This window comes from Phoxinus phoxinus (genome assembly GCF_949152265.1).
Source record: "Phoxinus phoxinus genome assembly, chromosome: 16".
NCBI classification, from domain to species: domain Eukaryota; kingdom Metazoa; phylum Chordata; class Actinopteri; order Cypriniformes; family Leuciscidae; genus Phoxinus; species Phoxinus phoxinus.
In genome coordinates, this window is record NC_136891.1 from 12,057,878 (window position 1) to 12,083,706 (window position 25,829).

General features: G+C 40.8%; 2 protein-coding genes across 3 annotated transcripts; one reads left to right on the forward strand and one right to left on the reverse strand.

Annotated features, from left to right (window-relative positions):
• gjb7 (gap junction protein beta 7) lies at nucleotides 1-3,457 on the forward strand. 2 transcript variants are annotated; one of them, XM_079584430.1, is made up of 2 exons: nucleotides 1-360; nucleotides 1,413-3,457. In XM_079584430.1, the coding sequence occupies exon 2, from the start codon at nucleotides 1,427-1,429 to the stop codon at nucleotides 2,198-2,200; it is 774 nt and encodes a 257-aa protein (XP_079440556.1). In that variant the 5' UTR covers nucleotides 1-360; nucleotides 1,413-1,426; the 3' UTR covers nucleotides 2,201-3,457. The 2 variants fall into 2 exon arrangements, with proteins under 2 accessions (XP_079440556.1, XP_079440557.1); XM_079584431.1 differs by lacking the exon at nucleotides 1-360 and adding an exon at nucleotides 1,150-1,273 and having other exon boundaries at nucleotides 1,413-3,451.
• Nucleotides 3,458-6,203: 2,746 nt separating this feature from the next.
• Nucleotides 6,204-25,829, reverse strand: znf292b (zinc finger protein 292b). Its single transcript, XM_079638926.1, has 8 exons — nucleotides 25,619-25,829; nucleotides 18,690-18,844; nucleotides 18,524-18,602; nucleotides 17,560-17,695; nucleotides 17,255-17,457; nucleotides 14,136-14,272; nucleotides 13,831-13,972; nucleotides 6,204-13,739 (listed from the first exon to the last, which is right to left on the reverse strand). The coding sequence occupies exons 1-8, from the start codon at nucleotides 25,778-25,780 to the stop codon at nucleotides 6,783-6,785; spliced, it is 7,971 nt and encodes a 2,656-aa protein (XP_079495052.1). The 5' UTR covers nucleotides 25,781-25,829; the 3' UTR covers nucleotides 6,204-6,782.

Genomic DNA, 25,829 nt, shown 5'->3' on the forward strand with positions numbered 1-25,829 from the left:
AGGAAGATGCGGTTACAGGAGCTTCCGTAAGTCTGTTCCCTCATAGGAGTGTTTATGAGGAAATCAGGAGTTTAGAGACTCTGCTGTGGACTGAAGAGGCCCACGGAGACTGTGAGGAACACGTCTGAGCAGTTTCCACTGCACTCGCCGCTGTTTACACTGCTAACACACAGGTCATGAGGCTCAGCATCTCCCCGCAGCTCTGCCTTCTGATTGGACGCTCATCAGCTGGTAGAGCGTTTCCACTTCAGAGTCATAGTTACCAAACAGGTGGGGCTCCGACGGCAGGTGTGTTTGACTATCAAATAGCACTCGCATATTCACAGAGCCCGACACGACGGGGATCACTCTATATTAAAGGTAAGCACTTCCTTATCAGTTTAAAAATGCCATTTGCCTTTGCTAAGAGAAGTATTGTACATGTTTGAGAACACTTGGTGAAAGAATTCTGACACTGAAACAGTTTTACTAAAAGTTATGAAAATGTTATTTCTGCATGTTCTCTAAATGTAAATTTTTAATGTATTAAAAAAGTTGTCGTCTCTTGGTTATGAGAACGCAACAGGAACATTCCCTTTATCATTCTGTAAACAGGAACACTACTTTTGAATGTTCTCTGAAAAAAGTCACATTTAAAAATATATATAAATAAAGAGCTATATAATGTTTTTTTTGCAAACATTTTGAGAACATTGCTAAAAACCAGATCACTTTAAACAAACACTCTGTTAATGTTACTGGGAGAACGTTTGTAATAGAATGTTCTGCTCTGAACAAATTTGGGCAACAAGTATAACTTGATATCTGTCGAAGAGAGCCACTGCTCTTGCTCTCATAAGCAAATGTGGCATTAAACGCTCCGCGTGTTAATGATTCAATCTTAAAAATAATGGTTCCAAGATGGGGTTTCACAGCAATGCCATAGAATAACTTTTTCTGGCTGAACAGTTCAGTAAACTAAAATGAAAACTTGTTTTATTAATCTAAAGGAGCAATGGAAAGATTCCAAGGAAGTTAAAGGTTCTTCATGGAACCATCAATACCAATGCAGACATTTTTTTCCCTGATTTGCAATAAAAGAGCCTTTTTTTTTGGTTCCCCAAAGAAATTTCCAGTTAAAATAACCATTTTGATAATCTTTTGCAACAGAATGGTTCCGTCCTTCGGATGAGACGTTAAACCGAGGTCCTGACTATCTGTGGTCATTAAAAATCCCAGGATGTCCTTCGAAAAAGAGTAGGGGTTTGAGTGCCAAGAAAAGCGCTATATAAATGTAATGAATTATTATTATTATTCCATGGAAGTTAAAGGTTCTTCATGGAACCACTATACCACTAAAGAACTAAAGAACCGTTACTGTGTATATGATGACCGGAAGGCATTTAACTCTGAGTTTCCTTCTGCCTCCGCAGCGGCCCGATGAAACATGAACTGGGGGTTCCTGGAGAATGTGCTGAGCGGGGTGAACAAGTACTCGACGGTGGTGGGACGGGTGTGGCTCTCCATCCTCTTTGTGTTCCGCATCCTGGTGTTCGTGGCCGCCGCCGAGCAGGTGTGGAAGGACGAGTTCAAGGACTTCGTGTGCAACACGCAGCAGCCGGGCTGCGAGCAGGTCTGCTTCGACCACTTCTTCCCCATCTCTCAGGTGCGCCTGTGGGCCCTCCAGTTGATCATGGTGTCCACACCGTCGCTGCTCGTGGCTCTGCACGTGGCTTACAGGGAGCACCGGGAGAGCAAGCACAAGAGGAGGCTGTACCGGGACAAAGGCAGCATCGACGGAGGCCTGCTCTTCACCTACATCATGAGTCTGGTCCTCAAAACCAGCTTTGAGGTGGCCACTCTGCTGGCCTTCTACTTGCTGTACAGCGGCTTCCACGTGCCCCGGCTGCTCCAGTGTGAGGAGAGCCCCTGTCCCAACACCGTTGACTGCTACATCGCCAAGGCCACGGAGAAGAAGATCTTCCTCTACATCATGGGCTGCACATCTATCCTGTGCATTGTGCTGAACGTGGTGGAGATGGTGTATATCGTGTCCAAACAGTGCTGGAAGTGCTTCAGCAAGAGGTACGCTCCGGTGCAGGGCGTCCGGCCTCCCTCCACGCTCACGCTCGGCTCGCCACAGCTTCTGTCAGTGTCCAAGGAAAACGGCCTTCATTCTGCCCCGGCCGGCCAGGAAAGCCTCACGCTTGCTGCTGCCTGAACCCTGTCGGACTTACTCATGCAGAACAAACCTGTGCTTTTCCACTGACGGCTCGAATGCAAATAACTTACCAGCCATGAGTAGCTATGAAAGAATGCACTATTAAAGGGGAAGAGTGAGCACTTCCCATATCTTTTGTTGTACTGTATAAACATTTCGTGTCATTTGAGTAAAATCTAGGCAAATTAGACAAACATCAACATGCCCTCATTCTCGTAAACCAAGGTCAAAGAACACACAACCCAGATGACATTGAATACAGGTTCATCTGAGGTTTCTCAACAACAGTGTTTTGTGCTGAGAATCAAGTAACGTAATATATTGTTGGAGCTGTAAAGCTCACGGTAATACAGTAGTCAACATTTGAAGTGGATTAAACCTTTCATCAAAATTATACATTCATTTTGAACAATACCCGTTCTTGTTCTAGGACAACTTTGATTAACTTTTTTAATCCACTTCAAATGTTGACTTCTTTAATATATTTATTTTTGTACAATAAACAATTGTGGTAATGTCTAATGCAAACCCAGAACCACTGGATTAGACTGCACTTATTTGAGTATGGTTTCTTTTTCATGTCTAAAATAAACATCCTTGTCAGATTTTCATGGTGGATAAGTGTGTCAGTGGGAACGTGAGTGACTTGAGAACAGAGAGAGGAAAAAAGTAAATGACTCCACAGCTCTAAAAGCAATAACCACTAGATATGAATTGACGTAAACAGAAGGGTCTCATTTAGGGATGCACGATTTATCGGCCGGTATATGTTCATTTTAAATGTTTTCGCTATCAGCCCAATAAGAAAATTTGGCCGATATATTAAAGCCTATAAATAATGGATTATTTCCATCAGCTGAGATTCAGATGCGCACTGCTCACCATTATGGTTTTGAATTGCTTGAAATATGATTGGAATCACTTTGAAAAGGAAAATACAGTTCAGTGCAACATGTGCAGTGCAAGTCAGTCATATCGGCTACATAAAATTATGAGAACATTATAATTGTGTGCTCACTCAAAAATTATATAAAATTTTGGATTTAGATTTATCAACTATCAAATATAAAGAATTATCAGTTATCGGACAATATATTCATGTCGGTGCATCCCTAGGCTCATTCACCCTTGTTTCAGACTCTAAAATGTATTCACCTATCAATGTATCATAAACAATGTCTGTTTACATGTGATATCATGGCTTTTGTATAGCTAATCATATTTTCCTAGAATTTCAATAAAATACTGTTTAGCATGCGTAAGCTGTTTAACTTGACGGGACATAACCTCTAAAAACCTCATAATTTTACCTCATAATGTCCCTATATTTCTGTGCATAACCATATATTCACACTGCAAAAAATGCTTTTCTTAGTATTTTTGTCTTGTTTGCAGTCCAAATATCAAAAAAATTCTTAAAGGGGTCATATAATGCCATTTTTGTACAAGTTAATATGATTCTTTAGGGTCTAAATTGAAAGTTTGTAATATACTTTAATAAAAAATTATCATTAGTATTGTAAGAAAACACTAATTTTACCTGGTCAAAAACAGCTCTGTTTTCAGCACGCCATTTAAGTGCATGTGTCTTTAAATGCTAATGAGCTGTGCTCACCCCGCCCCTCTGTTCTGTGGGGCGTTTGACACAACACACATGCTTGCCTATACAAAAGCAAATAAGCGATCAGATTACATAATTTATTCCGGCATAATATTGAAAAACATCAATTAGAGTATTTATAGTCTTGAATCATATGCATTTGCAGGATGTAAACAGTATTTTGTAGGTATTGTTTGTTACCATTCATCTTCATGCAGTTATAACAGTTTTTTTTTTTTTTACATTACTTCTTAATCAGTAACAGACACTGTTATAAACCATATACAAAAGTAAGCTTAGTGTAGTATTACCAGTGGTGAAAAAGGATTAGCGCAAACAAAAAAACATTTGTGTTGATCGTGGGGAATATTCCCTTAAAAAGCAAAACTCAGCCACTGCATCTTCAGCGGTTCTGATTTAGGAACATTAAAAGGATTGTGTTCGTTATTACACTCGAGAGCAGAACACCACAATCGCTGAGACGCCGTTCTGCTCATCGACAGTGCTCCAGCGTATCAACAATGACGCGATTATGATGACTATGATTGACAGCTCGGTCACGAGCGAGGGCGGGTCTGTGTTGAAACGCTGCTGTCAATCAACAATCGTGGGAGGGGCGTAGATTTTGTGACGCCACAAAATCGAACAGCTCAATTTGAGACAGGGTAAAACATATAAGGAGATTTTTAAAAAACACACTGGATGGATTTTTATCATTTTATGATGGTTGTGTACAGGCACTGCCAACACACATTTCAGTGCAATCAACTTGTAAAAGTGCATGTACCATTATATGACCCCTTTAAATCAAGATGCATTTACTAGAGAAGAAAAATTACAAGATATGTCCTGTTTTCCGGGGGAATTAATCAAAATTAAGTGAGTTGATGCTTAAAAAAAACTGAAAATATCTGCCAATAGGATAAGAAAAATATTCTTAATTCAAACAGAAACAAGATGATTTTTTCAGAGCCAATTGGCAGATCATTTTACTTGTTTTAAGCAAAAACTTCATTTGTATTAATTTCCCCAGAAAACAAGACTTAAAGGACAAGTTCGGTATTTTACACTTAAAGCCCTGTTTACAGATCGTATCTGATGAAATGGAACGGTTAAGATTAAAATTTGGACACATGCTCCTGTCCCGAGAATTTTAGGTTTATTTCGCTTCCCCCACCCCCCACCACAATGGTTGTCTATGTGCACTGGAACATTCCTTCCTAAAACACATTAAACTTGCGTTTACAAAGACGTGAAACTCACCGAGTGGTCAGGGATGTTCATTGGTATGCTCACTCAAAAATCACTGAAAAAGATGCATTCCAAAAGGTTTTTTAACATTAGTTGTAAAACTGTGGACCTATTTTTCCAAACGCGTCACAACCGTGATTCTTCCGTTGAGAGCTTGAATAATAAGACACTCCAGCCCAGTTGGTGGCGATAATGCACCTTTGCCAATTGCAAGCAAACCACGGGCATATACACAGAAGCAGCAGAAGATTGCTGTCTTCATTGAAAGCATTAGAAACAGCTAATAATGCATAAGACTACAAAAAGCATATGAACAACCCCATTTCCATTTCCCGCGGCGGAGTAATACCGTACCTTACACAGCGAATACAATACAACTCAATGGAGTTGGACAAAAACTTCACGTCTTTGTAAACGAAAGTTTAATGTGTTTTAGGAAGGAATGTTCCAGTGCACAGACAACCATTGTGGGGGTGGGGGGGAAAGCAAAATAAACCTAAAATTCTCGGGACAGGAGCATGTGTCCAAATTTTAATCTTAACCGTTCTATTTCATCAGATACGATCTGTAAACAGGGCTTTAAGTGTAAAATACCAAACTTGTCCTTTAAAGGGATAGTTCACCCAAAAATTTAAATTCTGTCATCTACTCACCCTCAAGTTGTTTCAACCCATTATGAGTTTCTTTCTTCTGTTGAACACAAAATATATTTTGAAGAATGTTGGTGACCAGACAGTTGATGGACCCCATTGACTTCTATAGTAGGAAAAATAGATACTATGGAAGTCAATGGGGTCCATCAACTGTCTGGTCACCAACATTCTTCAAAATATCTTCTTTTGTGTTCAACAGAAGAAAGAAACTCATAATGGGTTGAAACAACTTGAGGGTGAGTAAATGATGACAGAATTTTAATTTTAAAGTGAAGTATCCCTTTAATATCTTATGTCATTTTAGTACTTTAGTAAATGCATCTTGATTTAAGAAATGTTTGATATTTGTACTGGAAACAAGATAAAAATACAAATAAAAGCATTGTTTGCAGTGCAAGAACACCGCATTATTATTTGACATCAGCCACTTAATCTCTCATAAGAATGTCACAGTTCAAAATCATATGACTGTGCCTTTAAGGATGAGACCAACACTGAGTAACAAAATGCAAGCTGTATTAAATTGGTTGCTATTGATTAACATACAGACTGCTGGTGGCAGTAGTTGATCAAAGCGCCACACACAACATTATTGACAAATTTCCGATTTACAAGGACCAAAACAGTTACGAATTATACACAGCACTACATAACATCAGAATTGATAATGATTCACTTTCAGCTGGATAGAAAAGAGTCCAATGGAATATTAAAAAGTACGAGTCTATACAATACTCAAAAAGAAAAAAATTCAACTCCAAAGGCAACAGAAATGTGCTGAACAGCTTCAAAAGGACAAACATGCTTTAGAGGTATTTCATCATCTACTGCAACTATAAAGTGAGCTTAAACTTACACAGTTCTGTTAAGTAATAAACATCGCACTAGGGACCTTTAAGATAGTGGGTGTAGTGTTTTTCAGATCATAGAACATCCCCACAGCTCCTTGACAAGCAACAATCATTCAGCATTCACGTCTGAAACTTCCAGTTAAAACTAATGATTGGACACTGGTTTGCAGCAAGTTCACCACCATTTTTATCCTGAGTTCAGACAACATGACATGAGGGTCTGTACACTAGTTGTCTTTTTCAAGGATCACTGTGGGTCGCATTTCATGAAGCTGCTTAAGAAGAATTTCAAGGACATCAGAAAAAACTTTTTGCACCTCAAATGTGACATTGCTGAGTGAGGTCAACTTTTGGGGATTTTTAAATTCAACAAGTTTAAGGACATCTCTCGAGTGCAATTGTGCGTCAGATCTTTTGCACACGACTGTCGCAGTCTTTAGGTGGAAGGCAGTCTGCAGTCTTTTGTGCGCACTTCCGTTCAGCGGTACCGTTGCCTTTCTCTTATGGGATGTCTTTGTTTCCTGGAGAAACTGAAGAAAGGACACCTCAAATCCAATGGGCTTGAATGAACTCAGCAGTGTATTCTGACCAGACACGTCTTCCTGTGTCATGGTAGCGCTGGAGGACATGGAGTCGGTGTTCAAGTCCACATAGTTGACGGCACAACTCCTGGCAGTCCTCAGTCTCGTCACCCTTTTAGGTCCGAAGGACTTTTTCTTTAAACAGTCGATCTTGCGTGGACGCCCCCTCCGTCGCTTGACCACCACCGATATCTCCGAGCACGTGTCAGAAGGCTTGCTGTCAGACAGGTCGACGTCCTCTGTGCTTTCCTTCTCAGACGTGGGCTTTGAGAAGTCGGACTCACTCTGGCCAGGCTCAGCGACTTCATCGTTCTCAGTCGTCTCAATGGAGCTCTCCTCCGATTTATCCGTGTCATCGCTCCGGGAAGTGATGCGCTTGTACCTGGACCGGGGTATCTTTTTACAGTAAATAAAGTTACTCCTCTGTTCTTCCAGGTACTGTTTTGGGAGCCCATGCTGAACATAATGTTTCATTATGTTTCGCTCTGAACTGGTCACCGTTTCGCAGCCCTTTATCATACAAGCGTACTGCAGTTGTAAGCGTTTGGTGCACATGGCGGAGGCTTCTTCCTGTGTTTTCAAAATGGGTTTCCCATACTTGGTCCAATTGTTTTTATGAGCTTTTCTCTTTTTAAGAGCTACCTTCTTAATAGCTACCTTCTTAATGGTTTTCTTGTTAGTCTCTCTGTTTTCCTTCTCGACAACTTCAATCTTTTCATACTTCCTGGGACGACCCAATTTAACCCCACTTCCGCCTTCTCGTGGGTTCATGAGCAGCCGTTTGTACACGTCTTGGTGTTTCTTCATGGTGTGCCTCAGTAGATTTGACCGTGTGCTATAAGCACATTCACATCCTTCCACCGGACATCTGAACATCCCTTCTATGGGCTCAACTTTTGAGATATTGGTTTCTTTATGCTCTTTGTCGACATGGCCGATATATTTCCAGAAAGCAGTGAAGGTCTCTGAGCAGTTTGGCTGATCACATTGAAACCTGCCCAGGTTGATGCTGCACATCCTAGCACCTGCTTTCTCAAGGGTTAATTTGTGAAGCTGAAGGTAGTGCTGGAGCAAGTCTGTAACTGACTGAAAAATGCGAGAACAGTCTTTGACTTGACACCTGAACTCATCCACTTCCTTTATGTCTGCGTCCAATATGTCTTCACTCTCCTCATCTCCATCCTTGTCCTCGACCTCCTCTTCGTTCTGTTCATCTTGACTGTTGACCTCAAATTTAGGCAAAGCAGACTGATGCACAGCTTTATAATGCAGGATCAAATTTTGTTGGATTGTAAAAGCTGCCACACAGCCCTGGTGAACACAACGATAAGGTCTATAAGGACTAAAAACGTCATCGATCTCTGCTTTTTTCTCTTTTGTTTTTTTGGGAGATTCTTTTGGCTTTGCCACTCGAGGCTTGCTAGGTTTGGGCCTTTTGTCCAATGACTGATTTAATGTCTGTACTGGTGCACAAGGATTCTGGGTAAAAGGAGCTATGGGCAGTATCTCTTTTAGTGGTGACACATGGGTTTGACCAAAAACAGAAGACTTTGTGGAAAACCATCCATTTGCGTTCTGATCCATTCTTGGAGTCACCGAAGAACAGCCAGACACAATCACTGAAGGCTGAACAGCCATCTGAGTTTGCGGAGTTACTGTATGTGTTCCCAATGCAGGACTTTTGCCTTGAGGCACAAAAGAAGATTTCTGGACTAGCGATGGAGCGATGCAACGTGATTTTTTGACATTATCTTCTCTCTTGGAGCCTGATGTACATTTAGCAACTTTTTGCTGTTTGCGTGCATCGACACGTGGATTTTTAACTGGATTGGGGATTTCTGGCACTGGACAAGGGCTTCCTGCATCACTATCTAGGAGTTTGTGATTGGGCTTAGGCCTAATTTTCATCCTCTTTATTTCTTCCTGTGAAAAGTTATGAACTGACATATAATGGGCTTTGAGATTGGAGTTGCGTGTGAAGGCCTTGGAACATTTTTGACACTCGAAAGGGGCAACATTAAACTGGTCTTTCATTTGAGTTAACATTTTATCAGTGTAATTGTGGATCTTGACAAGGTGTTTAAAAAGAGCATCTTTTGTCATGCAACTGTAATTACAACCATTTGTGTCACAAACAAATGGTTTTACATAAATTGGTATCTCCTTGGGTAAATCATTACTCTCTGGCTTAATAGGCTTATTAGGCTGTGCTTCACTTACTGCAGGAACAGCCTCAATTTTGGTAACCTCACTGATTTCTCTGTCTAGGTCAAGATTCTCAAGAGCTTTTTGGAGTTCCAACACTTCATCCACTTCGGTTATGGGCATATTGTTGGACTGATCATTGACCCCACTTCCCGAAGACACAGACGAAACAGTGTGAATTAAGCCATCATTTGGCCTCACGTCACCCAATTGTGAAACTGCCTCGACAGGGACTTTGGCTGTGTTTCCCACAGGTTGCAGCTCACTTTGAGGCGCATTCTCAATCAAGTTTGAGGCATGTTGTGGATCCCCAATGTCAGGACTTGCTACAGACATTTGTGAGTAGGAACTGTCAACACTTGATCCACGAGGCAAGCTGTTTTTTTTGTTAAGGTCTCCAGCCAATATCTGTTCACGTAGTCTTTCTTTGACACTCTTTTCAGACACCAGGTTTTGAGCAAGAATTGCCATGGCTGCCAGAAGTCCATCATTCGACAAGTCACTTGCACTGTCGGTTGTTCTTTCCTTGATGTCTTTCATTTTGTTTAAAGTTTCAGCTTGTAGAATTTGACTGACATGATCTGATGAACTGCTATTCAGGCTGGATGTAGACCGGTCATCACCCAACAATTGAGAAAGAAGAGGATCACTGACATCGTCATTAAAAAGTGGGTTAGACATCTCAGAATAACTGGCTTGAAGCTGATGTTTGACACTACCAGTATGCTGTATGACACTAGTTTCAGACATACGACTGCTCTGAGCATATGGACCACAGGGGTTTGGAACCGTTTGCTGTTCTTGTCCAGAACTCACACAAAGATTTGACGAGCTTTGCTTGAACACTACCCCCATCTGTTTGTCATTGCTGTTATAGGTGCCATTGGCTTGGGGAAAAGTGACATTTGGGTATAGTTTTGGATCAAGAGGGCCCTTATTCTGTGGCAGGTTCACATATGAAGATGGTGCTGGATGAGGCGAGTTAAGAAGATCAAGAAATGAGCTTGGGAGATCCGCTGTCAAATCAGCTTCATCAAATGGTTTGCAATGAGCCCGTTTTGACAAATGTCCTCCCAGAGATTTAGGACTCGGGAATTCTCTATAACACCTGCAGCAAATGAACTTGCCATCTTTAATAATTGCAGGCCATTTTGTTCTTTTGCTTCGTTTAACTTTTTTGCTGCCTTTATCACTGGACACATTTCCAGTTTTATTCTGGCAACTTGGAGAACTGCTATTTGATGGGGGAGTTTCATTGATCTGAAGTGGTAAACCTAAAGCTGTATCTCTCTCCAACTTCACCACACACTGACTATTAGTTACTGCAGAGAAATTATCATTTGATTGCCGTGTGTAATCTGCGGAAGAATCTTTTGAAACTGAATTGTTCAAATGGTCACTGAAAGAGGGCATGACAGACATTTGAGCAGATCCCAGATTTGTCTCTACTACAGAATTAAGGGCTACCACTACATTAGGGCCCATAATTTGCTGCGGTGGATTGAGATTGCTGACTGAATGTATACTTTCATCTGAGTTCCCATTGAGTTTTTGAACGCTGTCTGCTTGAGCAGGTACTGGGTAAACATTAGTATTATTCTGCGGTTGAAGAGTAGTATAGCTCATACTTCTTTTCTGTGCATCCTCACTAGAAGCTGCATTCATGCGAGTAAATTGACTGCTAGAAAGTGTGTTCATGTTTTGGGTCATTGATTGAGAATTACACATCTGCTGTTGGAGTATTGAATTGTTCCTGGGATCCCACAAGTGGTCTGCTGCCATTTGAGACTGATTTGTACCATTTCCAAGCTGAGAGAGAACAATGGGATCTAATATATTGCCCATTTCATTCGTACGGATATGCCCTGGGGAAGCAGTGACTTGAGAGGAGACAGAAGGATAGTTGGGGTTCTGTGGGGCAACTGAGCAGTTTGTGGGGTAGGGAGGATGCTGGCTGAGGGGATTCTGTGTCTGAACACCAGGGCAGGCAACTCTTTGGCCCAACTGGTCTTGTGGATTCACAACTGAATTGAGGCTTCCGTTTACAGGAACAGATCTGAGCGGGGATTGGACTGCAACATTGTTCTTCTTTGCTAGTTTCCACTGTGTGTAAAATTCAGAATGAACAGCCCTCATGTGCTTAGTAACACTTCTGTAAGAGCTATAGTCTCGAGTACATGTTTCATAGGGACATTTGTGTCTCTCTTTGTTTTTCACCACTTGGACAACATTCATATCTACTGGTTTTACCAATCTGTTCTCCAATACTTGTCCATTATTTGGCATGGAAGCCATTTGTAAAGGAAGTGTCTGAGAAACAGGAGGAAGCATCTGACCCAAAGAAACAAGTGGTGCTGTATTGTGGGAAGTCTGTGCTGGAGCGTCCATGTTGTTACTACACAGGCTCTGATATGATGTTTGAACCGGAGCTAAAGGATTAGGACTGTACTGCCGAAATACTCCATTGTTATTGTTGTATAATGTAGTACCTGAATCGGCTGTCTGCAGCTGACGATCAGTTGGTGGGACAGGCAGAAAGTCCTCTAATACACTCTGGTATGAAGATGTAGATGGCATGGGATCTGAATCACTCATCAAGGCCTCCAAAAGAGATTCCTCCGGTCTATGCGGAATTAAGTGAGGCGCTTGAGAGCCCACAGCTGACAGGCCCAAGTGGTCATTGATCTGAGGGTTTTGCTGTTGGATGGGATGTTGTTCAGGTTTACTTGTCCCAGAATGGACACACTCTTCAGCGGAAACTGTAAAAGCGCTACTTAGCATATTTTCAACAGAATGCTTTATCCCCATGCCAGATGGACGATCCTCTTGAGACCCTGTGCTGTTGTCATTGAAATGGGAGACTGAGAGAGAGCCAGGCTGAGCAGAGTCCTGATCTATTTGATTGGAGTGGTCTGGGTGAGGTTCTTCTGGTTGAATACTTTGACTGTCAGTGCCTTGGACTTCCACTTTTACCACATGGCTCTCAGCATGGAGGTCTATCTCGGCCTGTGAATGAAACACTTTACCACAGTCTGGTGCTTTGCAGGTAAATGTTCTGTAATGCTGTGCCTCATGGTCATACAGTTTGTAGGCTTCATGAAAAATCTTGCCGCAACCCGGAAACATACACTTAGCCTTGAAGACTGGGTGGTCTTTCTTATGTACGATAAGTTCGGCATTGGAGTCAAAGCTGGCTTTGCAATTAAGCTGTATGCAAATGTATGGTTTGGTGCCACAGTGCACCTGTAGGTGATCATTTAAGTGATCAACACTGACAAACTGACGACGGCAATACTGGCACACCACTTTTGTGTTCTGCATTTCAAGGAAGCACTTCGCTTCCTCGTTGTCGCCGTGATCTTTCACATGGGCAACAAGATTTCGGAAATATTTAAATCCCCTCCTGCAGCTTTGGACTGGACAAATACTACCTTCACAACTGTTTTTGAAGTCTAAGCAATCAGAGTCATTGGCAGCTCCATTAATAAGTTTGTTGGATTGTCCACCACTGTTGTTTTTAGTCTTGTTTTTACGCACCTGATTTTCACTGCTTTTAGCTTTCAGGGCAGCTATGACAGGAGCAGCCGTTTTGGGGTTGGATAATTGCTTGCTAGTCTTCATTGCAGCGAGGCGCTCTTTGCAAGAAAGTTTAACATGCGATGCAACATGTGGTTCAAGAGTCTCTTTTGTTTCAAAGGTCTCTAAACATATTGGGCAGCTGTAGGATCCATCTTTGAAGTGAGTCTGCGCATGACGCACTATTCGATGACCAAGAAACTCCTTATCGCATAAAACACAGTACTGCATGTAAGCCTGCCAGTTTCTAAACCTAGCTGAGACGAACCCTTTTTCTCTCAACTTTTTCAACTCTCTGTTCTTCTGCTTGTGATCTTCCATTTCATTTAGTTCATTAGTTGTATCCAGAAAGCGCTGTGAGACATCTTTGAACTCCTCACTAAAGATGCTGGTCTCTTCCCCTAAGTCCTCAGAGTCACCGTCATTCAGTTCATCAATGGAGGACACAATTGAGGCCTCCTCCCCCATTAGACCCAAACAGTGGCGTTTTAATGCCTTCCAGTTCCAGTACTCGGGATCAAAAGGCCACAGGGTTTTGAGGACTAAAAGGAGCTCACAGCGCAGCGAGTTCGATACCGGTAGGTCTTCCTCATCTAGCTTCTGGTCTGGCTCATTGTAAAGAGTTTCCACTGCATAGTAAGAGTCCACGGTTGGCTCCAGGAGAAACTCTGTCAGTTGGCAGGCCCTTTTGACCTCCAGGTCAGAGGGTAAGAGGCAGGAAATGGTTTTGCAGACAGTGGCCTTGGTGTTTCCTTCGCACGATTCCAATCGCAGAGCTCGTATGCAGATCTCAACACAAGTCGAAAGTCCAACTTTGTCCATCTATTGATTTGGAAAAGGAGTATTTAATTTTCAAGACATTTGATCACATATAAAATGAACAGGATGGAGGCGAGAAAAAGAGCAGGCTCACCTCTGATTGAATGACCTTGATGAAAAAGAGTAGGTGGAACACAGTTTTAGACAGAAATGACATCTGACGACATCGGTCCAAAAAGCCTTGATCTGAAGGCTCTAATCGTTTGAGCAATTTCCCCCAGAACAGAGTCAACTCCCTGCCAAAGATTACAAACAACATCCCTCAAATTATTTAGAAATAGCACACTTTAAATTAAAAGGCCTTTTTTAAAGATAATTATTATAGTTGCAGCCAATTCTTATTTGTCATTTCCCAATTCTACACTGATTTTACAAGGATTGGAAACATGTGTGACTTGCCAAGCACAGTAGGTATCCTCCTGTAGAATCTGACGGGTCAAAAAACCAGAGCACAATGTAAATGCAGCTTTCTCGTCACCATCTGCCTCAAGGTTACAAATCATCTCTAGAGCATCACGACAGTCCACTTTTGAGAGCTGAAAAAGAAAGGGAAAGAAATTGCAGATGTAAACCCTATATTTTGTCCTCTGAATTATGAAAAGTTGGCTGAAAGAAAGTTCGGTTCAGAGACTGAGAATGCGTGCTATCACGCATACGCAGTATCTCCAGCTCATCGGTTCTCTGTATTGAATGTGTCCGAAAGAAACAGTTCTCGGTTCTGTACTGGTGATCAGCGAACTGCTGCAACAACCAGTTATTGTCTTGTCTGTTGCAGTAGGTCTGTATGTGATGAGCTTAGAACTGCTGAAACCTTACAGTACAGTAGGCCTATTCATTTCATTTTCTCTGGGTATACTTATTTTATTTCTGCTCTGAACAGAAAAATTAGACACAAGGCAACCAAAAAACTTTGTAACTTGTCAATCGGAGTGTGTTGGGCCCCAGCTTTTGAATTGTGTTGGTTCAAAATAAAATACTCTTCAGAACAAGTTAATCATTTGTGAATGTTTCTCTTAAATCAGAAAACCAGACACGTTTAACAAACTAGTTGCATTCAACAAAAATCATTCAACAATTTTGTCAGGTAATTATGACATTTAACCAATATTTGAGATGTGTGAAACACTATTTGACTAAAATGGTTATCATAAATAATCTCAAAAATAATTTATAAAAAAAAAAAAAAATGTTTTAACTAAAACTTGATATGAGTTTTCTTTTGACTAAAATGACGAGACTTTTAGTCGACTAAAACTTGACTAACAAAAAAAGATATGTGAATGACTAAAACTAACAAGGACATTTGGCACAAGACTAAGACTAAATTAAAAATAGGTGACAAAATTAACACTTCTTCCAAAGGCCTTATAGACCAACGCTACTTTTGCATCATCGAAGGGTAACACCCCTTTTTTGGGGAAAACAAACGGATAGAATAGAACTCGCTCTAGATCTGCAAAGTTTCTTAAAAAGCAAAAATGGCACAAACATACACACTCTCTTTGCCGGCCGAGGACCGTGAGCGGTATTTAAAGAGTAAGTAGCCTTTTTTTTTTTGTCATTAACACACTCACAGTATGACAAACTAGACGATGAGGCCATGTCAAAAGGAGTCGGTGGTTTACTTGGATCATATTTCACTTGATTTATTTTAAGCTATTGACATAGTTTTGTTATCGACTGGCTATACTAATGTTAGTTAGAAAGACGAAGCTGTTAGCAGCTATAACGTTAAAGTTACGTGATTAGCTCTCACTAGGCACGCTACCTTGGCTGTTAACTGATTTTACTGTTGAAATAGTGGCAGGCTAGGACTAAAGTGGACTTGGCTGGTTTCTGCTTGTGTCACTAATTCAACCCCCCAAACTATCTGTATTTAACATGAAGTAGTATACTTGCTAGTTACTGGCTTTAATTTCGTTATCATACCAACTAACAGTTAAACTGCAGCTAGCAGCTTCATCTTTCTAACGTTACCTTGTAACAACGTTAGCTAGTCGACAACAAAACTATGTCAATAGCTTAAATCAAGTGAAATATGATCCAAGTAAACCACCGACTCCTCTAGACATCGTCTAGTTTGTCATACTGTGAGTGTGTTAATGACAAAAAAAATAGGCTAACGTTATTTGGTGATTCCACGAGACAGTGTTAACGTTAGATGTCTGAAACTCTGAATAGTCCATATTTGGCCACTGCGTGGGGTCATTAATCCAATTTTCGACCATTTCAAAGGGACACCTCTGTATCCCCATATCCAGTAGCTTCTTTAAATACCACTCACGGTCCTCGGCCGGCAAAGAGTGTGTATATTTGTGCCATTTTTGCTGTCAAGAAACTTATTAGAGCGAGTTCTGTTCTCAGGGGAATCCGTTTGTCTTCCCCCAAAAAGGGGCGTTACCCTTCGATGACGGTTTTTTTCTCCATTCTGTCACCTGATGGAGTTTTGGTTCCTTGCCGCTGTTGCCTTACCTTCTGGCTTGCTTAGTTGGGGACATTTAATATTCAACAATATTATAGATCTGCCTTAAAGGTGGATGATGATGAAATTGTTTTTTTTGTATTATTTTCATGTTATCACTGTGAAGCTGCTTTGATACAATCTGTATTGTAAAAAGCGCTATATAAATAAAGATGACTTGACTTGACTTGACGCAAAAGTAGCGTTGGTCTATGACAACAATCAAGTTCAAATTTGAATTCACACTAGGACTGTCAAAATAGCTGAAAAGCTAAATTAGAATTTATCTTAAATATAAACAAAACTCAAATTATATTCAAATTCTAAAGGCAATACTTAATGTTAGAGAAAAAAAGTACAGTAGTTTCCTACGCCCACAAGAGGGCGCAAGCGAGCGCGATAAGCAAATATAAACCAAATCAAACATAGCACCTTAAAAAAAAAAATGAAATCACATTCACTTTTTAAAGTGCATTAACTTTTCAAACAATTGATCTGAAATAAAATAAATTTCATTAATGTGCATGCAAGGGAAATTAGGTTGCAATAGTGCATAAAACTGAGCGCATCAGTAACCTGAGAAAACACACAGCGCAATGAACTACATAGCAAAATAGCAAACTGCCATTCAGAAACAATCCACTTCTACTCACACTACACATCTAAATATTGTTTGTCAAAAACACCAATTTGTCAACACAGTCGACTTGATCTGCAGCGAGTGCTGAGCACTTTTTGTTTCCAGCTGATGAATACGCACGCTCAGTTCCGACCGATGTGCAGGTTTGGTCAGGTATGTCATTGCATGATTTTTGCCACCAACTGAGAGGGTTTTCGTCAGGAGGAAGCCCTTTTGCACAGTTTTTGCATTCGAATGTGGAGGGGGTTTTTTGTGACGAATATTTGAGATTTTATTTGACAGCCCTAATTCAAACTTTAACAGTTAAACTTTATCAAAGCTTTGGCTTGATACTTGAAATCTTTCATAACTGTTAAATTTGAACAGGAGTGGTAAGATGCTAGAAGTATGTTCTCAGTAAACAGTCCACTATCTCACCTCTTCCATTATGAGCTCCTGCGGAGCAACCGTGCACAGACACACCAGGTACATCTGCTTAAAGTGTCCCTTCTCCTCAAACTCGGAGAGCTCGGCACAGGCCTTGGCCAGCGACGCAGCCTGATCTACACAGCTCTCTTTGATCAGCTGCTTCACTCGCATCCTTAGAAGGGTCGGGCCTTCCAGGGCGAGGAACTCTTGCACTGGACAGAAAATAAACACTTTCAATGCTTGTGTAATCGACAGGCTGACTGTAGTCAGGTGTTATTTGACGAAGAGAGAAACACTAGTTTAAGGTTTCTCACCGTTCTCTTGCGGGGGCGTGTCACTGGTGAGAATGGCCTGCAGCGTGGGATTGGTCCAGACCCCTTGCTCTCGGGCGATGGTGGAGAGAATGACGAGATGACTGATTCCCTTCTCTTGCACGAGAGGATGGGCGATCTACAGACACGACAGCACACAACATAAACATTAGTAAACTTATTTGTTGTTGTCTATCAAGTTGTGCACTTTACTGTAGTAGACGACAAAGCTGATCAATGCGAATACTAGTAACTAAGGCTATGTTCACACTGTCAGTCCAAATCCAATTATTTGTGCATCTGATTGGAATCTGATCTAAAATTATTAATGTCCACACATTGTATCGCAACTATTCAGATCCGATGTGTGTCCATGCAGCTCTTCCGTTTTCAGGAATATCTGCATTAGGTTCATGGCAATGACGTTGCATTGGTAGGCATACGCCAAATACAACAACCGCAACATGGAGGGGTTTGCAATACAGATGTTGTCTTATTTAAACTGTACAACATGCACGTGTGTAGCTGTGCGCTGGACTATGTGTCTTCTGAGGCAGCGGCAGGAACGGAGGTTGGTGTGTGTAGCTTCTTTCCTGCTGTTGTCTGACATTTCTCCGTTATATTGTCATTTTCTGCTCGTCCGGCACTTTGCAACAAAACAGCCTTGTTTGTGCAGCGACTTTCAACATGTTTCCAATTACAACGCCAGACGTTTACATTTTACGTGGCGTGAGAAAGTCATATAAACCAGGCAAAATCTGATCAGACTGAAACTGAATTCCAGAAATTCGATTTGAATGGGATTTCAAAGCACATATGGATGTAGCTTGAAACGGAGTCGTAAAAAAGTTGCATTTTCTTGTTCACATTAGCTAGTTCTGATCAGATTTCAATCTGATATGCACAAAAATCAGATTTGGACTGGCAGTCTGACCGTAGCCCAAGAACTTCAGCCTCGTGAATATACCTGGACCGACGACCTGAACCTGTCCCACAGTGCATCTGGGATATTCCTGGGCATGGAAATCAGCAACTCTGCACAACTCCTACAGACAAAAGTCAACATAAACTCACAGAATAAACTGCAGTAACACATGAGCATTAATAGAGAGAACGGAGGAGGGCACACTTACAGCGCGAGCCTCTCCAGCACGACGGGCACCTTCTCGCAGTGGGCCGAGAGCAGCGGGCACACCTGTGCGAAGCTCAGCAGAGCCCTGATGTACACCTCCAGCACGGGCAGCGGCTCCTCCTCCAGCCGCCACAGGCCGGCGTACTCAACCAGCGCCTGCACACACACACACACACTTATACAAGCTGACCGACACCGGCATGCACATTGATGTTGCATCTCTCGGACTGATCTGGTATGAAGCACTTGGGTAACACACTTCAGCTGATAAGTGTTCCTTCACTGTTCCCAGTATGGCTGGGTTATTTTAAACAATCATATTCGTCTTTTATACATTATTTTTCAAAAACATTGATGATAAAAGAGTTTCATTATTGTAATGATTATTCAACTTCTTATTACATGTTAAATAAAAAACACTAACTGAAAAAATTAGTTACTTTTAATGCTTGTTCTATTGTATTAATCCTAGTGTTTGAATCCTACTGTCTTTGTTCTAATTTTTAATACAAATTTAAAATGACAATAAACTATGTTGTGGTATATTGCTATCATATAATATAGTTTGGTCATAGTCATATTTTGGTCATATTGAAAAATCTATTACTTGTCCACCATTGCAAGAGATTAATAACTCGTTTTCCAGTCGTCACCCATCATAATGCTCTGTAGTGTCACAGGCACAGAGACATCAGTGATTAGACTATTTGCTCATTTGTAAGAGTGCATAGAACTAAATATTAGGGCTAGTTCCATTCAAAAGTTTGAGATTGGAAGATTTTCAATGTTTTAAAAAAAGTCTCTTATGCTCACCAAGGCTGCATTATTTGGATTAAAAAAAAAGTAATACTGTTTAATTTTAAATTGTCATAAAATAACTTTTTTTCTATGTGAATATATAATAAAGTGTAATTTATTCCTGTGATCAAAGCTGAATTTTCAGCATCATTACTCCAGTCTTCAGTGCCACATGATCCTTCAGAAATCTTTCTGATATGATGATTATATTTCACAAATTGTAATATTTCACGATATTACTGTTTTCGTTAGTATTTTTAATTAAATAAATGCAGCCTAGGTGAGCAGGAGACCTCTTTTAAAAACATTAAAAATCGTACCGATCTCAAACGTTTGAACGGCAGTGTAAGTGCAATAGTATTTTTATGTTGTATATCTGATTAATCTCATACATGATGCATTTAGTAGAGTTCCCAAACCCACTAGCAAAGCGCTTCTCGTCATGGCTTCTAAACGCACAGGGATGTCTGGAATAATTTGATGAAGTAGATGAAAATACAGTTAAGTGCAAGTTGTGCAGCGCCAATCTGCCATATACATATAACACTATAATGAGAACGGTTTGTGCTTTAGTTTCAGTGTGTTGTTAAGGGACAAGTGCATCCAAAAAACCTTGTTGCATCCTTTCGTGCAGATACATGTTGCAATGTTACATTAATGTTGTGAATCTAGGATATCTGATTAATCTCACATAGGATGTGTCGTATAGAACAGGCTTCAGTTAACGGCAGGTGTTCATTCACTCTTCAACTCATGCAGTTAATCAATTTATATGCTTCTTTTTCAAAGGTACCAAGTTGATACTGAAATTGTAAAAATGTGACACTTATGTACGCATTGCATTACTTACTGGTCTTATAGAGTGAAAAGACAATGTCACCAGAATCAGAAGACATAATGAATAAAGTTACACAATAGAACAGTGAAAGAATCTGAATAAACCACGACAGCAACACACACTGAGCTCAAGTGACTGAATGTGTGCATTACATGTGTGTGTTTTTGAATAATGGTAAAACCAAAAAGAAATCTCACATAATTGACCCTGATGCCAATACCAGACTGAACACACTCCTTTATTCACTAAATTAATCATGACGTCCAAATAAACATGACAGAAACAGTGTAGAAAGGCTGATATCGGTGGGGCAATAGTTTACTTATTTGCTCATTTATCTCATTATTTAGCTACTTATTTACTTGCCTACGTATTTTAATTATTCACGTTACTTTTTACATTGAGAAATGATGCACCGGAAAGTTGAATCGTTGTTCATAATTTTGCAAGCAAAGATGGAGTTGGTCAACAAGAAAAACGTCACGTCGCCTTTTTGTCAATGTTTTGTTTTAAACCAGACGCGAAAGGCGAGCACGAGGACACACTCACACAATCTGCAGACTTGCGCTAAAGTTGTGTCTGGGAGAGAGTCATCATTGCATTTTATATGATTATTTAGTTATCTTTACATCAAAGGAGAAAGTTGCATATGTATTCATTTATTGCAAAGGCTCTTTTAGGTAAATTACCCTCTTATATTTAAATTCTTTACATTTTTTATACAAATAGTTATTGCACTAGATCTGGTTCTCATATTCAGCTAAAAGTCCCAAGGGTATTGGCCGAATTTGGTAAATGTGCATTTTATTTTTATGCTGCTTGGAAATTAATTGAAAAATTTACATTATCTAGATGCACTAGAAACAAAGTTTCACAAAGTTTAATCTTGCACAAAGTTTTATAGGACTTACGAGGACTCAAATGTTCTTGAATGTGGCAGTGAATTATTCACTACAAAGGAAAAAGCAAGAACTGATTGTGGGTTATGGTTATGGTGCGTTTGGCATCTGTGGTTGAATGAATGGAGTATTCTCCCACAGCTGGCGGAGATGAGAGCTACGCTAGAGACAGAGACAGCTCAATACACCTCAAACTGGGCTGAGAATGGTGAGTCAACTTCATTTAGTAGTGGCTTAAAGCTTCTCTAGAAGTATATTGTTATATCCTAATTATACAAAATTATGAAAACTTGAATAGCTAATAGGCAAATTGTTCTTCTCATTACTCTTATTAATTATAATATTATTACTATCATTGTAGGATTGTGCAACTCGTTGGAGGTGAATGTACGGTTAAGCCGTCGCACACTCCCGAGTGTGAGCTAGCAGGACATCGCTGCGCTAGAGGTGGTCAGAGACGGCGAGCGTGAGCTAGCAGGACATCGTTGCGCTAGAGGTGGTCAGAGACGGGGAGCGTGAGCTAGCAGGACATCGCTGCGCTAGAGGTGGTCAGAGACGGCGAGTGTGAGCTAGCAGGAGATCGCTGCGCTAGAGGTGGTCAGAGACGGGGAGCGTGAGCTAGCAGGACATCGTTGCGCTACAGGCGGTATGAGACGGCGAGATGGTGGCAATCTGGACAGATTAGTGCTGCCAAAAGTACTGACTTCTGTACTGACATTTTTAAAATGTGAAGCTTTGAGCGCTGTTGAGTGGACACCACTGATTGGCCGTTGTGTTCATGCGCTCATCAGATAGAAAACATGTTGTAAATATACATCAATGAGGCTCTTTAGCGAGCCCTTACACAGACACACACGCTCCCGTTTGGTAAAACACTTTCAAACGCTCCCGTGCGCTGATCATTGTAGCCAATCACAGACATTTCCGATGAGCTCGTGAACACAATGGCCAATCAGAGGCGTTTACGATTCTGCTCAACAGTGCTCAAAGCCTCGCATTTTTTTAATTTCAGTACTGACTTGGTACAGAAGTCAGTACTTTTGACAACACTAGGACAGATTAAATGAAGCCTGCACGCCTCAGAGGACACTGGCACACCTCTGGCACAGTGAAGCATCTCTGACCACACACACCAGCCGGCAGAACCAGAGATCACACCACCTGTTGGCTGTGAACGAGCCAAATCTCGTCTTGACATCACCAACTCTGACTCGTTGATACAGGATCATCTATCGGCATAACCCGACCACTGGTTTAGCACCAGTTCACTCATATTCACCATATTACACCAGGCGTGTTCAACTAAAGCTGCGGTCTCTAAATCTCTTCTCAGCGGAGGTCCCGACCATAACTCTTCTGGAACAGTTAGGCCTATACATTTCATACTTTGTAAAATAAAATTAAAAAAACTCCTAAACACTCAAAATGGTCATCAAAGATAGAACCAAAAGCAGTGATATTGAAATTTTTTTTTTACCAAAATATATATATATATATAAAAAAGTAATGATTTTTTTCCCCCAATTGGATATGAACAATTTCAGAAGGGATGTTTTATCAAGTTATTATTATTTTACATTTAGACACCTTTGTGTGTGGCACACAGAAGGCCTTGGGACTGAGAAACACACTGGGGGTGCAGGTTTACCTCTTAAGAAAAGTAGGAGCCATTTTTAAATTTTGCTTAAAGCAATAAACTACTAAAAACAAGCAATGTACATAATCTAATAATCAAAACTCATACTCAAACTTCAGTTTTTTGTCTTTCCTTCCCATCTCTAAATCATTTTCCAAAGTCTAACATTGTTTATTATGAAATGCTCGTAATATGCTGATTAATAATGCTAAATGTATGGAAAAAACATCTAAAGACGCCACACGTTAACTCTCAAACCTGGTGTAGTTAAACGGAGTCATCTATGTGACAGATACAAATAATTGCATTCTCGTTTTCTGCAGTGTTTTAGCGAAAGTAACTATTTTATTAAAGTATCTACTGTTGTTAACATAACCGCGTCGTCTGCAGCTCTTAATGCGGCGCTTTACGCGTTTACCCGGAGAAAGGTGTGTGTGCGAGAGGCGGATTGGGCTTGAATGAAGAGCGTTTGGCTCTAGATGGAAAAGATCATCACCGTAAACTACCCTGAGTGTTGAGATGCGCTGCTCACTTCTTACCGTACCATGGCAAGCCGGGTCCGCCATCTGAATACACTGATAGATATATAAAACACTGCTGCTACACTTTAATTTAACTACACAATGAACACGCCTAAACACTGGTGTCTTCTCACACACACGTGTGTCTCATCGAGAGCATGATCAGACTCTAAAGGTCAGAGGTCATCATCGGGGGATGGAGACCTCAGAGACACAAACACATTGCATGTATTTCTGAAGCACAATCACACCAGTACTGTGCTCTGGAGGTGTGTGTGTGTGTAGACACTACATTACAGGCAAACACTGCATTAAAAACACTTTCCTGCTGTTAATAATGTGTCGTTTCAGACTAGTGAGAATGAAACATCCTAAATACACTCAAGTGTTTGTTTGAAAGGCCTTTATCCATTTGCAACTTATTCCTAAAAATATGGAGAAAAAGTATTTTTTTCTGTCTGTTGATAGTATTTTCTGTAAAAACATTTGACTCTAATATGGCACCAAATATCTAACACCTGATTTTATGCAATGTTCAGATTTCTGTTCTGGAAATGTATGCAACTCTTAATGCAATAAACATCTGGGGAATAAGGTAATAACTGTGTTTTTAAACCCTATTGAAGCGTCAGGCCTTAAAACACTGACCCTGGAGCAGCAGCAAACGCTTACTGGCCGAGACTAACGTTATACACAAACTACATATTTTTTTTATTTTAAGTTTTGAATATTAATATTTTCAAAGCCTCAAAGGACATCATACAGTCCCATTGGTAACACTTTACAATAAGGTTCATTAGTTTATGTATTAACTAACATGAACTAACCATGAGCAATACATTTGTTACTGTATTGGTTCATCTTTGTTAACGTTAGTTAATAGAAATAAAGCTGTTCATTGTTAGTTCACAGCGCATGAACTAATGTGCACAAGATTTTAATAAAGTATTAGTAAATGTTGAAATTAACATTAACAAAGATAAATAAATGCTGTATACGTGCAATTCATTATTAGTTCACGTTAACTAATGTTAACTAACGAACCTTATTGTAAAGTGTTACCGTCCCATTTCACTGCGATCACAGGTTAAATATGAATAAATGAAGCTTGAGTTTACACTGCGTAACTGAAGTGAGTACTGAACAATGATTGTCTTCATCATAATTACTGTATGGCTATAATCATATAACTTTTGAGAATGTGAGCATTGTGAGGAGTCGGACCTCGTGTATAATGCAGAGATAGCACTGAACACATAGGCTAATGAGTGATCATCAGATACAGATGTCATACACTGATCTAGATACGGGACTGGATGGGTAAAGAGTGGTGTTGGACTTGTGTTGGTCTAGAGAGCATCAGTTCAGCACTACACACTTCCCCTGAGCTAACACAACATGAGCAACATTACGGTCTTAAACATCTGTTTATCACAGGGAATCTGAAACGCTGGCCAGTGGACAGTCTCTCTCTCTCTCTCTCTCTCACACACACACACACACACACACAACTGGAGAACAACTTAGACTCACAGAGTTAAGACAAACAGATTTACAGTCAAACTGAATGTTTTAAATTATGTTTACAGGGTAGAGGATGATGATGATGATGTGCAGCTAGTAAATAATGAATTATGTTGCTCACATTATGATGTTCCTGCACAACATAATCTGCCACTCCCCACATATAATTATAGATTGACAGATTATTATAGTGATGTGCAGTGAGATTACAAATCAGATTACAATGCTGCTGTTATAATCTGCCAATCAATGCAGATCCTGATGGTGATGAAGAAACGCTGTAAGTGTATAAGGGTCTGTTGTTATCAGTGCAGTGATTAGCACTGAAAGACTGTGAGGTTAGTAATAGTTATAATGATGATGTCCTGGGTGTGACATATGATGTTGTGCAGGACTAGTGTAGGATTATGAGAGTGTTGTGCAGTGTATGATGGGTTATGATGCTGTTATTGATGATGATGATGATGATGGTGGTGGTGGTTCTGCAGTTGTGCGCGCGCGCGCTGCGTGCTTGTTTACACTGTCCTGCGTCCGATACACACACTCACTGATTCAGACAAAACAACGACGCGGAATAACACACGGCCCCTCTATAAACGCGTTAGGACAGCAGGGCAGTGTGTACGCTCGTCGAACACACACTGAAGCAGCACTTCTCCTCCGCGGGACCTGTGTTTATGAGTGAGCTGGACACTGCTGTGAATGCGCGCTCACCTGACAGAACTCATAGCAGTACTGCGACGCGCGCTCTCCGGGAGACTCCTGGCTGCTCCTCAGGGCGGCTGCGGCATCCTCCAGGCGCGTTGCGAGCGCGTTCAGAGCGCTGGAAGCATCGCTCTGCTCGCCGCGGTCCTGCTCGGCCTCCTCGTCCGCCATCTTCACTTCCAATTCCGCCGCGTACGCACAGCGCGTCACGTGACGCCAA

What these genes read in the sequence shown, in the direction of transcription:
- gjb7 (XM_079584430.1), top strand. Translation starts at nt 1,427, where the DNA reads ATGAACTGGGGGTTCCTGGAGAATGTGCTGAGCGGGGTGAACAAGTAC.
- znf292b (XM_079638926.1), bottom strand. Translation starts at nt 25,780, where the DNA reads ATGGCGGACGAGGAGGCCGAGCAGGACCGCGGCGAGCAGAGCGATGCT. An exon ending in ACTGCTATGAGTTCTGTCAG is followed by an intron (nt 18,845 to 25,618) that starts GTGAGCGCGCAT and finishes GTGTGTGTGCAG; the next exon opens with GCGCTGGTTGAGTACGCCGG. An exon ending in AGGAGCTCATAATGGAAGAG is followed by an intron (nt 14,273 to 17,254) that starts GTGAGATAGTGG and finishes TTTCTTTTTCAG; the next exon opens with CTCTCAAAAGTGGACTGTCG.